At 65.5% G+C, this 14512-nt stretch overlaps 3 protein-coding genes across 3 annotated transcripts; 2 read left to right on the top strand and 1 right to left on the bottom strand.

Annotated features, from left to right (window-relative positions):
* Window positions 1–330: 330 nt before the first annotated feature.
* PHPT1 (phosphohistidine phosphatase 1) lies at window positions 331–1486 on the top strand. Its single transcript, XM_075558886.1, has 3 exons — window positions 331–553; window positions 890–1014; window positions 1275–1486. Exons 1-3 carry the CDS (start codon window positions 394–396, stop codon window positions 1365–1367), a joined length of 378 nt encoding a protein of 125 aa, XP_075415001.1. The 5' UTR covers window positions 331–393; the 3' UTR covers window positions 1368–1486.
* Window positions 1487–2484: 998 nt separating this feature from the next.
* Window positions 2485–9853, top strand: MAMDC4 (MAM domain containing 4). Its single transcript, XM_075562471.1, has 29 exons — window positions 2485–2530; window positions 2776–2880; window positions 3142–3315; window positions 3397–3522; window positions 3664–3794; window positions 3906–3990; window positions 4114–4239; window positions 4539–4676; window positions 4759–4847; window positions 4927–5100; window positions 5238–5322; window positions 5401–5577; window positions 5862–5963; window positions 6104–6235; window positions 6312–6436; window positions 6528–6639; window positions 6744–6860; window positions 6949–7083; window positions 7163–7293; window positions 7456–7675; window positions 7754–7891; window positions 7978–8096; window positions 8173–8263; window positions 8374–8520; window positions 8615–8749; window positions 8844–8971; window positions 9054–9162; window positions 9455–9642; window positions 9812–9853. Exons 1-29 carry the CDS (start codon window positions 2485–2487, stop codon window positions 9851–9853), a joined length of 3627 nt encoding a protein of 1208 aa, XP_075418586.1.
* A 671-nt stretch (window positions 9854–10524) lies between these two features.
* EDF1 (endothelial differentiation related factor 1) lies at window positions 10525–12924 on the bottom strand. The gene is made up of 5 exons (XM_075559783.1): window positions 12767–12924; window positions 11863–11914; window positions 11328–11488; window positions 11128–11221; window positions 10525–10731 (listed from the first exon to the last, which is right to left on the bottom strand). Exons 1-5 carry the CDS (start codon window positions 12842–12844, stop codon window positions 10670–10672), a joined length of 447 nt encoding a protein of 148 aa, XP_075415898.1. The 5' UTR covers window positions 12845–12924; the 3' UTR covers window positions 10525–10669.
* Between the last annotated feature and the right edge of the window lie 1588 nt (window positions 12925–14512).

Raw genomic sequence — 14512 nt, 5'->3', positions numbered from 1 at the left:
CAGGCCCCAAGCAGCCTCCTTCCCTCGTCCCAGTCTCGTATGCTGCCTGTCCCTTCCAGAGGCGCTCGTCAGCTGCCCCCGCAGCATCTCTGTGCCAACAGGGAAAGAACTCCTCTAGTCGGCTGGATTTAATCATTGCCCCTCTAGGTGTCCTCGTTCCCCTTTAAGTGGGACTAGCGTAGCCGCGAGGCCGGGAGGAGGCGTGTTGCGATTGGCTAGGCTGCGCTCGGGCCCGCGATACGATTTGCTGACGCGACGAGTCACAAGCAGCATCTCCCCCACGTGATTGGTCATGGCTCTCCCAGAGCCCGCCCTCTGCGCCACGGACTGACCCAGTTCGGGAGGGGACAGGCGCTACAGAAGCTGGGTGGGGGGGGCGTGCGCCGGCGAAACATGGCGGCGGCGGGCCTCGCTGAGATTCCCGATGTGGACATCGACCCAGATGGCGTCTTCAAATACGTGTTGATTCGAGTCCACACGGTGCCGCCCTCCGACGCCCAAGCCGCGGAGAGCAAAGAGATCGTGCGCGGCTACAAGTGGGCCGAGTACCATGGTGAGGGCGGGGCCAGCGCTTGGCGGGGATTGAGACCGAGGGAGCGGAAGGGGCGGGGCATGGACCCAGGACTCGGGCGACGTGCCGGAAGGGGCGGGGCCTGGTTCCGTGGGCGGAGCTGAAGGCAGCCTGGGCGGGATCGGCATCAAGGGGCGGGGCCGAGCGTCCTGGTGGCGCTGAGCAGCTGGCAGAAGGCCCTGGGGCAGAGGGGAGGAGGTGGGATCCCGCGGGCCTCCTGGACCAGACTGCCACGGGGGCTTCTGGGCGTGCGGACTGAGGTACGCTCCGAGTGGGGGTGCGCCTGGCCTCAGGGTTCTGACCTCGGCTCCCTTCCAGCCGACATCTATGACAAGGTGTCAGGGGAGCTACAGAGGCGGGGCTTCGACTGTGAGTGCCTGGGCGGCGGGCGCATCTCCCACCAGAGCCAGGACAAGAAGATCCACGTGTACGGCTACTCCATGGTGAGCATGTGCCTGCTACACCGGGCCCGCACAGCCCCTCACCCTGCTGCTCTGGGACCCCTGGCGGACACAGATGTTGGTCCCATCGCCAGCTTCACCTGCTGGGCTGAGCATGCCTCCCTTCCCACAAGCCGCCACCACACCCAGCCTGGCCATGCTGAGTACCCTCGGGAAGATGCTTCATGTCTGCCACCCCTCCCAATGGGGCCAGGCCATGGCAACTGGAGGGCCGGGTGTCAGCTCCTGTCCCCCCTCTGCAGGGCTACGGGCGCGCCCAGCACTCCATCTCCACAGAGAAAATCAAGGCCAAGTACCCCGACTACGAGGTCACCTGGGCAGATGACGGCTACTGAAGGCGGCTGGGCCCCACTGCTCCCACACCCAGACCAGGCCAACCTCACCTCCGATGTCCAGTCTTGCTCAGTTTCTGTCAGGCCCCAGGGTCACCGTGCGAATTAAAGTGTTGTCTCTCTGCCTGTCTCATGGACTGTGTCTGGGTCCCCTGGCCCCACCCAGCCCCTAGGGCCCCGGGCAGGGGAGGGGAAGAAGAGGGTCTGATAGGTGCACATTCAGCCCTTTGGGGTCTGATAAGAGCCCAGCGCTGGGCCTGCCTCGCCCCGTTTACAACCTGATTGCCCTCTGGAAGGTGCTGTCCCAAGGACATCGGGGAGAGGCATAGGGGTCAGTGTCGGCCCTGCTGGCTGCTGTTGGGGGACCTGATCCCGGGCCACGTGAGGTCCCTTTATGTCTGTCCGGAGGGTACAGACAGGAGGCCCCACCCAGCGCTCACGTGGATAGTAAGGCCATAAGGCATCAGCACACCTGTGGCCTTACCTGCCCCTGACCCGCCTGCCCACAGGCTAGGGGGGATGCGCTCTACGGGCACTAGAGAAGAGGGGTCCACACACAGGGCCCCCATGGCCATAGGGGGTCAGGGTGCCCTTGGCACAGATCTACAGGCTGGGCTCGATACTGGGGCCGCTGGGATCCTTGGCCAGTCCTTGGCAGTGGGTGGTCCCAGTCTGCACCCATCACAGCTTCCATGGCTTCTCCACCAGACTGGAGCCTTCCGGCCAGCAGCAAACCCCACCCAACCACATGCTGACTAAGTGAACCAAACTTGGTATGTGGCGTGCAGGGCTGGGGGCCCAGCAGGGGCATGGGGTAGGCTTGGGATTTGCACCAGCAGGGGCCTGACCTTGGCCCCGGGTGTGGCAGGTGGCCTCGTGTCTGCAGCAGCTGCAGTTTCTGCCCACCACCTACCCAGATCACAGGTTGTAGGGCCCCTGGGCCTCACTAGGTTCCCATAGGGCCTCTGCCAACCAGGCGGGGTTGGACCCTGCCCGGGGGGCCCCCCAAGGACCTGATACCTGGGTGTGGGCGTCAGCAGCAGTGACCTAGAGGGCGGGCCCACTCTAGCAGTCCCATACCAGGTGCCCACCGACTGCGAACCTCGCTCCCTTGCCCAGCATGCGGCAGACTGGCTACCTTCTAGCTGCCCTGGCCCTGCTCTCCGGTGAGCTGCCATCCACTCCCTGCAGCGGGGCTGGGTGGGCATGAGACAAAGCCCAGACCCATCCACCCCAGGGCTCTCCCAAGTCCTGAGTCTCCCTGCTGGAGAGGTGACCCCACTCTTACCTCCCTGAGCCCAGCGTGGAAGGCAGAAGTGGAGGGTGCCCCTTCAGCACCCCAGACCATCTGGGGGTTCCTAGGACCAAGGAGCCCATCTGACCTCCAGCCACTGATGGCTTCTGCCAGCAGGAACCATGGGCTGGGCCTGGGTCCCCGGCCACTGCTGGAGCTCCCCGGAAGCCGTGTGCAACTTCGTGTGTGACTGCAGAGACTGCTCTGATGAGATGCACTGTGGTGAGGGGGCGCTGAGGCAGTGTGGGGTGCTGAGACAGTGGGAATAGGTGCTGAAACAGCAGGGGTCTGAGGTAGTGTGGGGTGCTGAGATGGGTGCTGAGGCAGTGTAAGGGCCTGAGACGGATAAGGCAGTGTGGGGCGCTGAGATGGGGGCTGAGGCAGTGTGGGCACTGAGCAGCGGGAGAGGGGGATGAGGGAGGGGCTGAAGCAGCACAGTGAGGGGAGACAGGGACCCTGGCAGCTGCTGACCCTCCCTCCCAGGATTCCACGGGGCTGCCCCCAGCCCAGGCGGCCCCTTCACCTGCGACTTCGAGCGGGACGCCTGTGGCTGGCAGGATATCAGCACCTCGGGGTACCGCTGGCTGCGGGACCGGGCTGGCGCAGCACTGCAGGGACCTGGTTCACGTGCCGACCACACACTGGGTACCGACCTGGGTGAGGCCCAATGCCCCAAGCTGACCCCTCCACCCCACCCTGCCCTGCCTCGCCTGGCTCCTTACCGTCTCCTCCTGTCAGGCTGGTACATGGCTGTGGACACCCACCGTGGGAAGGAGGTGTCCACAGCCACCCTGCGCTCGCCCCTCCTGCACCAGGCGGCAGCCTCCTGCCAGATCCGCCTCTGGTTCCACGCAGCCTTGGGAGGTGGGCACCCCTGACTGGGCGGGGTGGGCGCCCGGGGTTGTGGGATGGCAAATTCTGAGAGGGCTTGGCAGGCCTGGGGGAGGGCAGGGTCCCTGGAAGGGGAGGACTGGGGCCCAGGCTGCCCAAGACCCCCTGCCCTAGATGTGGCAGAGCTGCGGCTGGAGCTGAGTCACGGCATGGAGACTCTGAGGCTGTGGCAGAGCTCAGGGCCCTGGAACCCCGGCTGGCAGGAGCTGGAGGTGGCCACAGGCCGCATCAGGGGTGACTTTCGGGTGAGCTGGGAGTAGTCTGACCAGAGTTCACTCCTGGGCAATGGGATGGGGGGGTGTGGGCGGTGGCAGGCTGGACCTGGTTCAGGACCTAATGCTCACCGCTGCCCTTAGGTGATCTTCTCAGCCACACGAAACGCCACCCACAGAGGTGCGGTGGCCTTAGACGACGTGGAGTTCCAGGCCTGCGGGTTGCCCAGTAAGCCCCCTGCCCTGTGGGATCCCCCCTCAGTCCTGCCTGCTCCCTGCCCAGACCCTCTCTGCACCCCTCCAGACTGGACCCCAGGGGCCTGGGCCAGGCTGACAGGTGCCCCTCCCTCAGTCCCCACAGCCAGCTGCCCCCTGGGGCAGTACCATTGCCAGAATAAGGCTTGTGTGGGGCCCCAGCAGCGGTGTGACGGGGAGGACCACTGTGGGGACAACTCCGACGAGGACCCGGCCACCTGCAGTGAGGATGGGGGCCTGCAGGGAGGATGGGGGTCTGCAGGGAGGATGGGGGCCTGCAGGGAGGATAGGGGCCTGCAGGGAGACTGGGGGCCTGCAGGGAGGATGGGGGCCTGCAGGGAGGATGGGGGCCTGCAGGGAGACTGGTTTCAAGACCTGGTTGTTCTGGGGCTGCATCCACAGCCACTCAGAGCCATGGGCTACAGGGACCAGCTTGGGCCATAGGCCAGGCTGGATGTACTTGGGTTCAAGGCTGGGAGGCCCTTCTCAGGGACCCTGGGCTCTCTCCACCACCCACCCCAGGCCACTACACGGCCACCGACTTTGAGACTAGCCTGGGTCCATGGAACCACTCCGAGGGCTGGTCCTGGAACCACAGCCTTGTGGGCCTGGAGCACGCTGCCTGGCCACGCCAGGACCACAGCCAGAACAGTGCAAAGGGTGAGCACCCCCAAGGGAATCCATGCCCCCACCACCCGGCCCCTGCCTCCCAACTGCCCAGTCCATGGCTGCCCTTCCCCAGGCTCCTTCCTGATCACCACGGCCCAGTCCAGCACACCAGCTCTCCTGCTCAGCCCCAAGCTCCAGGCCACGGGCACCCACCACTGCACGGTGAGACAGTGGGTAAGCAGGGTCACCACGGCTGGTCAGATGCTGGGGTGCACAGCCCTGACCGCAGCTCTGTCCCCAGCTGGTCCTCTATTACTACCTGCATGGCTCTGAGGCTGGCAGCCTCCAGCTGTCCCTGCAGCCTCAGGCCCCTGGGGCCTCCCAGGCCCCTGTCCTGCTGCGGAGCCGTCACGGGGAGCTGGGGGACATCTGGGTCCGGGACCAGGTGGACATCCAGAGCACCCACCCCTTCCAAGTGAGGACTGGAAGGGAGGGACTGTGTGGCAGGGGGCAGGCAGGGTGGGAGGTGACCTGGGGTATGGGGTAGGGGGCAGGGGGCAGGGGGGGAGGGTGAGGAAAGGGTACAGGACACCCCAACCTTTCTGTCCCCAGATCCTGCTCAGTGGGCAGACGGGCCCAGGGGGCGTCGTGGGTTTAGATGACCTTATCCTGTCGGATGGCTGCACCCCAGCCTCAGGTGAGCCTGCCTCTCCTCCCCCAAATGCTCCTGCCTCCCCCACCCCCCACCCAACCTGATCCCGCTCTACCTCCGCAGAGCCGTCCACCCTGCAGGTGCCACCTCCTGAGTCCTGGGCTGCAGCCCCACTGCCCCCCAAGACCAGTGCCTTCTGCAAGCCTGGGCACCTCTCCTGTGGGGACATGTGCGTACCCCCTGAGCAGTTGTGTGACTTCCAGCAGCAGTGCCCGGAGGGCGAGGATGAGCGGCAGTGTGGTGAGGGGCCCAGGTCCTAGAGGGTAGGGCCAGTGACTCCCCAAGGCTTGGCCACATGGGGGGGTTCCCAGAGCTGCCTGGGTTGGAGGATCCTCAGAAACAGAAGGGGTCCTGGAATGTAGGTTGGGTGGGGATCCCCCAGGAACAGGGCTGAGCATGGACCCCGGAGTTGGGGGTCCCTGGGGCTACCTGGGTGGGGTTCCTGGGAGGCAGGTTGGGTGTGGGGTGCCCAGGGCTGGGCTGGGTGGGGGTCCAGAGCACCCTCAGCACTGACTGCTTGGCAGGTACCACGGACCTGGAAGCTTCAGCAGGGGGCTGGAATGACATCAGTGTGGGCCGGCTGCAGTGGCAGAGGCTGATGGACCAGGACAGTGGGATTCCTGGGGGTGAGACCAGAGTAATCCTCCCCTTCCCCCCCACACCCCTCCCCATCCCTGCCCAACATGGGAAAAGTTCCTGTACTGGAGTCTCCCAGGGACCCCTGTGGGGCCCGGGGCTCTCAGCAGGGTGCTCCTCCCACCCCTAGGGTACTTCCTGTCCCTGCAGAGGGCCTGGGGTCAGCTGTCAGTCCCTGCTCGGGTCACCACACCAGCCCTGGGCCCTTCTGGCCCTGCCTGTGAGCTCCACTTGGCCTACTACTTCCAGAGTCACCCCCAAGGTACAGGCAGCGTGTGGGGCTCCCAGGAGGGAGGGCGGGCCCAGGCCCCTGGTAACTTGACCTGCCCCGCCCCCAGGGCTGCTGGCGCTGGTCCTGGTGGAGGGGGGCTCCCGGGAGCTGGTGTGGAGCGCCTCGGGTAGCAGCGCTGGCGCCTGGACAGCACACACAGTCACTCTGGGGACACGCCAGCGGCCCTTCCGGGTGAGGAGGGCAGCCTGGCACAGGGGCTTGGGTGTGGAGACCTGAGCTCAGAAACCCTGCGTGACTGCTGCCCCTCCCCTCCCTGGTAAAGCTGGAGTTTGTCGCCCTGGTTGACCTGGATGGCCCTGGCCAGCAGGGCGCTGGCGTGGACAACGTGACCCTGAGGGGCTGCAGCCCTACGGTGACCACAGAGAAAGACGGAGGTGCTCCCTCTGCTTGGTCTCGCCACCCCCACCCCCCACCGTCCTGCCCACCTCTGTAGGCCAGGGGGCTGGTGGCAAGCTGACCTTCCTTGACCCACTTCCAGAGGTCTCCTGTAACTTCGAGAGGGATATGTGTGGCTGGCATGTCGGCCACCTCACAGATGCCCACTGGCGCCGGCTCGAGAGTCGAGGCCCTGGCTACGACCACACCACGGGCCGAGGTAGGGTAGGGCCGGGCCTCCTGCAGCTGGGCACCCTCCCTGGGGCCCAGGGCCTTACCCGTGGCCCACTGTCCTGGTCCGCACACAGGCTACTTCCTGCACCTGGACCCCGCCGAGCCCCTGGCAAGGGGCCCTGGGGCCCACCTGCTTACCAAGCTCCAGACGCCAGTAGCCCCCACTGAGTGCCTGTCTTTCTGGTACCACCTCCATGGGCCCCAGATTGGTGCGTGACACCTAGGTTCCTGGGTGGGGTGGGGTGGGGTGGGGGCGGGGCTGGTTCCTGGCAATGCCCCTCTCTCCAGGAACGCTGCGGCTGGCCGTACGGCGGGAAGGGGCAGGAGAGACAGTCCTGTGGTCACGCTCAGGCTCTCACGGCAACCAGTGGCACCAAGCCTGGGCAACCCTCACCCACCAGCCTGACTCCAAGTACCAGGTGCGGCCGCAGGGCCTGGCTGCTAATGCTCCTCCTCCACACTGGCCCCTCCCCCAGGGGACCCCTCTCTGGCTGCTCCCTTCCCCACAGCTGAGCCCTGCCCCCAGCAGTGGGCACCGGTGGGTGCTAAGGGGCCCTGCTGGCCAACCCCTGTGCTACTAGCTGCTGTTCGAGGGCCTTCGGGACGGCTTCCTAGGCAGCATGCGCCTGGACGACTTGGCCGTGCGGCCCGGCCCCTGCTGGGCCCCCAGGCGCTGCTCCTTTGAGGACTCTGCCTGCGGCTTCTCCTCCGGCGGCCAGGGCCTCTGGAGGCGGCAGACCAATGCCACTGGCCAGGCTGCGCAAGGCCCCCACGCAGACCACACCACAGAGACAGCACGAGGTTGGCCGCAGACAGGCTTGGTAGGGTTCCAGGGAGCTGGGCTGCCCGTGGCGATGCTAACATTGACACTGCCCCCAGGGCACTACATGGTGGTGGACCTGAGCCCCCAGGCCCTGTCCCGGGGCCACGTGGCCTTCTTGACCTCGGAGGAGCACAGGCCTCTGGCTCAGCCGGCCTGCCTGACCTTCTGGTACCATCTGAGCCTCCGTAACCCAGGTGAGGGGCCAGGCTGGGGTGCTGGGGGCATCTGGCCGAACTCAGGGCTGGCCCTAGGGCAGGAATGACTGCTACCCCACCTGCAGGCACCTTGCGGGTCCACGTGGAGGAGCGGCAGCGGCAACAGGTGCTCCTGGTCAGCGCCCACGGCGGGCCAGCCTGGCGCCTGGGCAACGTGGATGTGCAGGCCCATGGGGCCTGGCGGGTGAGTGGGCAGCACGGCCAGGCAGGCGTGGCGGGCAGGGCCAGCTCCAAACTCAGCACGCTGCTTCTGTTCGCAGGTTGTGTTTGAGGCTGAGGCTGCAGGAGTGCAGGGTGCTTACATAGCGCTGGACGACCTATTTCTTCATGATGGGCCCTGCCCTCGGCCAGGTCGTCGCCCCGCCCCCTCCCCCACCCGCCCCGCTACCCTGGGGGATGGGCAGACGGTGGAGGGGGCGGGTTGCTGCGGGAGGGGCAGTCACCAGCAAACTTCTGAACAGCATCCTGCGACTTCGAGTTCGGTCTGTGTGGCTGGAGCAACCAGCCCTGGCCCGGCCTGGGGGGCTACAGCTGGGATTGGAGCAGCGGGGCCACGCCCTCCCGCTACGCCCAGCCCCCCGTGGACCACACCCTGGCCACCGAGACAGGTGAGCCCTGTTGGGGCCAAGCCTGGGGGGGTAGGACCCAGGAGGCAGCGTGATCCCCCTCTCTCCCCAACCCCGCTGCCCTGTCTTGTCCCAGGCCACTTTGTCTACTTCGAAACCAGCGTGCTGGGCCCTGGAGGCCGGGCGGCCCTGCTGCGCAGCGAGCCGCTGCCCGCCACCGAGGGTTCCTGCCTCCGCTTCTGGTACCACATGGGCTTCCCGGAGCACTTCTGTAAGCGCTGCGGGCCGGGCGGGGGGGGGGGGGGGCCTGCATCCGCACCCGCGTCCCCGCTCCTGACACCCGCCCCCCCCCCCCGCCCCCGCAGACCAGGGGGAGCTGCGCGTGCTCCTGAGCAGCGCCAGGGGCCGGCTGGCCGTGTGGGGCGCCGGCGGGCAAGAGCGGAACCAGTGGCTTCGCGGGCAAGTGGAGGTGGTCAGCCCTGAGGAGTTCCAGGTGAGGCTTGCACGCGATGGGGTGGGGCAGGGGCAGGAGCGGGGCACTCCTGGGTTCCGCTCAGCCCTGCTCTGGCCCCCAGGTCCTATTTGAAGCTACCCTTGGCGGCCAGCCCACCCTGGGGCCTATTGCTCTTGACGACATTGAGTATCTGGCCGGCCAGCCCTGCCAGCAGCCGGAACCCAGCCAGGGTGAGAGCCAGGCCTCCGCAGCGCCCACAGTCTGTCTGCCCGGTCCGGGACCCCCCACCACGACCTTTCTTGAATTCTCCCCTCACTAGCGCCACCCTTGGCAGCCGCCTGGGCTAGGAGGATCCCAAGCCCCTCCACCACCCAACCCCCCCGCCAGCTGGGACCCCCGCAGAGGGAGGAGCTGTGGGCCCATCCCAGTCCTCTGCCTGCAGTGTCTGGAAAGGGTATATGACCCATCAACGGGGGGAGGGGGGCGAGGTCAGGTCTCAGGTCCGTCATGTCTGGCCGGCAGGGGACAAGCCTGTGCCCGTGTCGGTACCCGCGGCAGTAGGAGGTGCCCTCCTGTTCCTGGTGCTCCTGGTGCTCCTGGGAGTAGCAGGAAGGAACTGGCTGCAGAAGAGGGGGGGCTGCCCTTTCCTGGGGCACAGGGAAGCCGTCACAGCCCCCGCCACCGGCTTCAGCAACATTCTCTTCAATTCGGTAGGAGGATGGGGCCGTTTGGAAGGACAAGAGCAAACGGCCTGGGGGGCTGGCAGCTGAGAGCGGGGACTGACCACCTCTCTCCTCCGTGGTGCGGGGTGCAGGGAGGCACCTCTTGGAGGCTCTGGATGAGCACCTAGGGGAATGACCCCGGCCCCCTTCCTCGTAGGACAGTGTCACGCTCCCGACACCTGGCACCAGCGACCAGTAGCCCCTGGATCTCGAGGCAACCTCTGCTGGATGCCCAGGCTGGGTGTGGGTGTGGGCTGCCCCACAGCCCTGCAATTTCACTGGTCCCGCTCCCGTCTCTGGCCCCCAGCCCCCAATAAAGCCCTTGCTATCCTCCCACAGGCTGGCAGACTGTTCCTCTGCCCCAGGCCTTCCTCCAGAATTAGCAGTTGGGTGGGAGAGCCAGGCCACAGGGCAGACTGGGCCAAGCAGGAGGACCTGGGACACACACCCACAGCCCGTCGAGCTCCCTTAGACTGCCCCCCATGGTCTCCTGTGGGCACTCTATCACAAAGCCCACCAGCCCCTGGGGGTCCCAGGGGAGCTGTGGCCCCGGGGCCTCCCCAAGGTCAGGTGCACCTGTCAGCCTAGATGGGGGCAAGTCCTGATGGGCCACTCCTACTTCCCCAAGAGCCAGGAGTGGGGCCCCAGGCGGCCATGGAGCCAAGAGGGGGAGAGCCCTGGGCAGTTAATGATCTACCGCGGCCCAAAGGGAAGAACAAGTGTTCATGAGCGTCTGTCTGCCAAGCCTGTGGCCCTGCCAGCAGACAGGTCTCAGGCCTCAAGCAAAGCCTGCCACCCACTCAGGTCACCCGCCCACACAGGGGCAGGGCCATCTGGATTGGGAGGAACAAAACAGGACAGAGAGCCAGAAACTTTGCAAGGTTTTGTTTTAGGTATGGGGGAGGGGTCCCCGGTGACCTGGTGTCCCGAGCCGCTGGCCAGTGAAGGGGCACAAAGCCCGTCGGTCGGGAGCCCCCAGACAGGAGCAACGGACACCGGATTCGAGGCTTTGTGCTCACTTCCCCCTCGGGCCCTTCTCGATGGGAGTCCCGATGTCCTTGCCCCGCAACTTGAGGCCTGTGGGGACACCGGCTGGTGACTGACCAGTTCCCCTAGCCCATGACGGTGGTCCCCAGTCCCCAGCACCTCCCCCCCCCCATGCCTCTGCAGCCCAACTTCAAGGAGCTCCAAGAAGGCAGGGGGCCTCGGCACCACACACCAACTGGCTCTTCCCTCCAAGTGTCTCAGGAACTTGCCAACAGACCCTTGGCTCCTCTCAGGGACTTCCAATAGGAGGGAAATCACACCCCCCCCTCACACCCTGGTTCTTGTCTCTGAAAACCTATGAGGGGGTGTGAGGCTGGCAAGAGGGGTGGGGTGGGGGCACAAGCCTGTCCCCAGTGGTGGCTGGCCAGCATGGGGAGGAGGGCACCCCTGAGGGCAGCAGCCAGGGGCTCCAGGCGGAGCACTCACCAATGGCCCTCTCAATCTTGCCCAGAACCTGGTTGTTGGGGATGGCCCGCCCGCTCTCGTAGTCCGCGATGACTTGGGGCTTCTCGTTGATTTTCTGGGGAGAAGAGGGGGTCGAGCTTGTCCTTTCAATGAGCCCGTGCTGGGGGAGACGCCGGGGCAGCCCACACACAGAGCAGGGGCCCCAGCAGTGGCAGACTCACGGTAGCCAGGTCCTTCTGCGTGAGCCCCTTGCTCTGCCGGCCCTGCTGGATGACCTTGCCCACTTCCAGGGTCACACGGTCATGGTGCAGCTCCTCCGTCTCTCGGTCCAGCTTGGCGGTGTTCTTGGTGATGGAGTGTTGCTTGTTCTGACCAGCGGCCCCTGGCGGGGGCAGAGGGAGGCTGAGCTCACTGCCCGGGCTCCACAAGCTGCCAGCGTATGCTTCCAGAATGTTCTTGGTGGTGGGAATCGGGCAGGTGGGAGAGAGGTAACAAACCTGACCCTGCCGCACGAGAACCTCCAGATGACCCGAGGGGCCCTGTGCGCACTTGCGCACATTCACGTGGGTGTAGATATGCACTCATGCATGCAGGTAGATGCCTGCACACATGCCTTCACATGTGCATGCACACGCGTGCTCAATGTACACACGTACAGAGAAGAAAACAGTCGCCCACACACAAACACAGGATCATAGGCTCACGCACACAGACACGTGCCTAGCAGCCCGAGTGACCAGGAGCAGGAGGACCTACATTTCTTGGACGTCTCCACATCCTCCCCTCGTCTCTGTGCTGCCAGGATGGCCTATAAAGTGACAAGCGGACTTTGATTAAAAAGAGCCTCCGAGTCACTCCGAGTCACCAAGTCAGGACACTGGTCATTAAACCCAAGGGCCCACAGGCGCTGAGGTGAGGTCGCCTCGGGGATCCTGGAGGGAGGGCAGGGAATCTGGACTCTGAGCCCTAGGGAATCGAGCAGCGCCATCGTCCTGTAGACTGGCTCCTGGGTTTCAATCACCATGCCCTCGGTGAGCCGCCAGGCGCTTAACCCGCCGCGCCACCAGGGCGCTTTATGCCCGCCGGTCTTGTGCCTGGCTGGGCCTGCCTGTTGACTGGCCAGGGCCGCCGCACCTTTGGGGTTTGGACCTGGGACCAGGGTTCCAGTCTCGTGCTTAACCCGCCGCGCCACCCGCCGCGGAGCGCTCGTGCCGCCTACCCAGCAGCACGTGACGCTCGGTTTGCGAGTCCGGTCGGCGGCTCGGAGAGCAGGACCACGCGGGGCCACTCACTCGAGGCCCGGCGGCGGCGGCGGCGGCGGCGCTGGCGGCTACGGTCCTTTTCCGAAGCCCGGCCTGCACTCGCGGCCACCGGCTGTCAGCCCGCCCCCGGCCCCGCTGGCCACCAGGGCCTGGCGCTCCGGCCCGCCCCGGGCGCAGTCGCTCGGGGGCGTGGGCACGCAACGGCCGAGACGGCTCCCTTCGAGGGCCGGGGGTCGAAGGTCCAGGCGCACCGATGCCGCCCGCGGCGGGAGGCCGGTGACTTCTGGCCCGTCGGCACCTGCGGGCGCGTCCGTCCCTCCGTCCGCCCGCTCGCTCCCCCGCCGGGCCCCGGCTCTCCGGGAGTCCGGCCCTTCCGGCCGGCCGGCGCGACCGCACACCTGCTTGGACTTGGCTTGGGCGGCCGTGGGGCCCTTCTTGCGCAGCACGGTCACCGTGTCCCAGTCGCTCTCGGCCATGGCGGGTCGGGCGCGGTCGGCGACTCAGTCCGGCGGCTCCGCGGCGGCGGCTCGAGCCCCGGCGCGGCGTCGCGACGTCGCCCGCGCGCGGCCACGCCCCCTCCCCCCATTGGTCCGTGGCGCGGGGGGGCGGGCACTTAGCGAGACCGGGAGCCAATCCAGGCGCGGCTCGTCGGAGGAAGCGCCGGGCCGCCCGCGGGCGCAGGACGTCAGGCGGGTGGGGGCGTTGGGGGGAACCGGGGGTCTGGGGAAACGAGAGGGACGCCGAGGGGAACGGCGGGTGGAAGAGGTCTGGGGCGGAGCGGCGCAGGGGGAAACAAGAAAAGGGGGCCCCGGGGCAAAAGGGCCTCGGGGATACACAGGGCTGCGGGGAGTAGAGGTGCTGGAGCAAAGCGGGGAGTCAGGAATGGAAGGGCACCGAGAAGAGGAAGGGGGGTGCAGGGGCCAAGAGAAGGCGAAGTGGTGGTGATCCGAGAAACGGGGTGCGGGAGAGGGAGGCGTGTGAGGAGATGGGGCACGGTGGCCGGCGCACGTGGAGTCCACGGGAGGGTCGGGGCGCTGGGCAGGCACCTTTGGGCATGGGGAACCGCTCAGCCCGGTTCCCAAGGCAGACCACAGTTGATGGAGGACTTCAGTCCAGATGCGGGAAGTGCTTCCTCCTGGATTTTTCCCCGTGGGTTTCAGATTGGCCCTTAATCCCTGCCCTGCTTTTGCCTGGGGTTTCAAAGGTCTGAGGGGAGAAGGCAGGGCCAGGACTTGGCCCGCTGAGAACCGTGTAATTGGGGAGACTCAGAAAGCGAATGTAAGCACAACATTGGTTAAGTAGATTAGTCTTTTTATGTAATGAATGGCCACAAGCACACTTCCTATGGCCGTCCTCCCAGGGCCGCCTGGGTTTGAATCGAAGACATTTCAGAGGAGGGCTGCACCCAGCACACCTCCAGGCCTGACCCACGATGATCAAGGCTTTGGAAACCTAAGAAGCCTCTCAGAATTAGTTATTTTAAATAATGCACATGCTATTTTACAATGATTTTGTACTTTTTATAATAACTTGGTATATTGTGTATTTTGCATGACAACTCCTTCCCCCCCAAAACATTCACTGACAACAAGTTGTCTCGCAGAAGCCCTGTAAGACAGGGTGGAACTACTCCCTGTGTCTTTCTGAGACGCTATAAGCCACAGCTGGTGGTTTTGAACTGCTCACCTTGAGATTAGGCGCCCTGCATGTAGCCACTACAGGCCACCAGAGCTCCACGCATAATGGCAGAAGAGCTTTCAAAACCGACCGTGGCCACAGGCAGCATCTTCTTCTTGGGATTATTTTACACAGATACTGGCAACTGAAGACAGGCATCTCTCTAGCACAGTTCATCAAAAAGTGGGCCTAAGGGCTCGTTAGTGTTGATCGTGATTTGTCTAAAACCTGCAACTTCACACGCTGACAGTGCAGCTGCAGGCTGGAGCCCCACGTGCCCAGGAACTGTTTTTGAAGTGCCATTGTGATGTTGCTGCACTCAGAGGCCTGAGAGAGGCCTGCTTCCTTCTCCTCCTCCTCCTCCTCCTCCTCCTCCTCCTCCTCCTGCTCTTCCTCCTCCTCCTCCTCCTCCTCCTCCTCCTTCTCCTCCTCCGAGCTGGATTTCAGTAGCTGACCTTGCAGCTAGC

Source organism: Tenrec ecaudatus, chromosome 10 (genome assembly GCF_050624435.1).
Source record: "Tenrec ecaudatus isolate mTenEca1 chromosome 10, mTenEca1.hap1, whole genome shotgun sequence".
Taxonomy (NCBI): domain Eukaryota; kingdom Metazoa; phylum Chordata; class Mammalia; order Afrosoricida; family Tenrecidae; genus Tenrec; species Tenrec ecaudatus.
Note: the sequence above shows the minus strand (reverse complement) of the source record. Positions and strands in the feature narration are given on the sequence as shown.

Bases quoted from the DNA above. Each gene is read 5' to 3' on its own strand.
- EDF1 (XM_075559783.1), bottom strand. From the start codon at position 12,844: ATGGCCGAGAGCGACTGGGACACGGTGACCGTGCTGCGCAAGAAGGGC. The intron at 11,915-12,766 runs GTGTGCGGTCGC...GTCACTTTATAG, and splicing joins CCCAAGCCAAGTCCAAGCAG to GCCATCCTGGCAGCACAGAG. The intron at 11,222-11,327 runs GTGAGTCTGCCA...TCTTCTCCCCAG, and splicing joins CGCAGAAGGACCTGGCTACC to AAAATCAACGAGAAGCCCCA.
- MAMDC4 (XM_075562471.1), top strand. From the start codon at position 2,485: ATGCGGCAGACTGGCTACCTTCTAGCTGCCCTGGCCCTGCTCTCCG. The intron at 5,323-5,400 runs GTGAGCCTGCCT...CTACCTCCGCAG, and splicing joins TGGCTGCACCCCAGCCTCAG to AGCCGTCCACCCTGCAGGTG. The intron at 9,163-9,454 runs GTGAGAGCCAGG...TCTGGCCGGCAG, and splicing joins GCAGCCGGAACCCAGCCAGG to GGGACAAGCCTGTGCCCGTG.
- PHPT1 (XM_075558886.1), top strand. From the start codon at position 394: ATGGCGGCGGCGGGCCTCGCTGAGATTCCCGATGTGGACATCGACCCA. The intron at 554-889 runs GTGAGGGCGGGG...GCTCCCTTCCAG, and splicing joins CAAGTGGGCCGAGTACCATG to CCGACATCTATGACAAGGTG. The intron at 1,015-1,274 runs GTGAGCATGTGC...CCCCCTCTGCAG, and splicing joins ACGTGTACGGCTACTCCATG to GGCTACGGGCGCGCCCAGCA.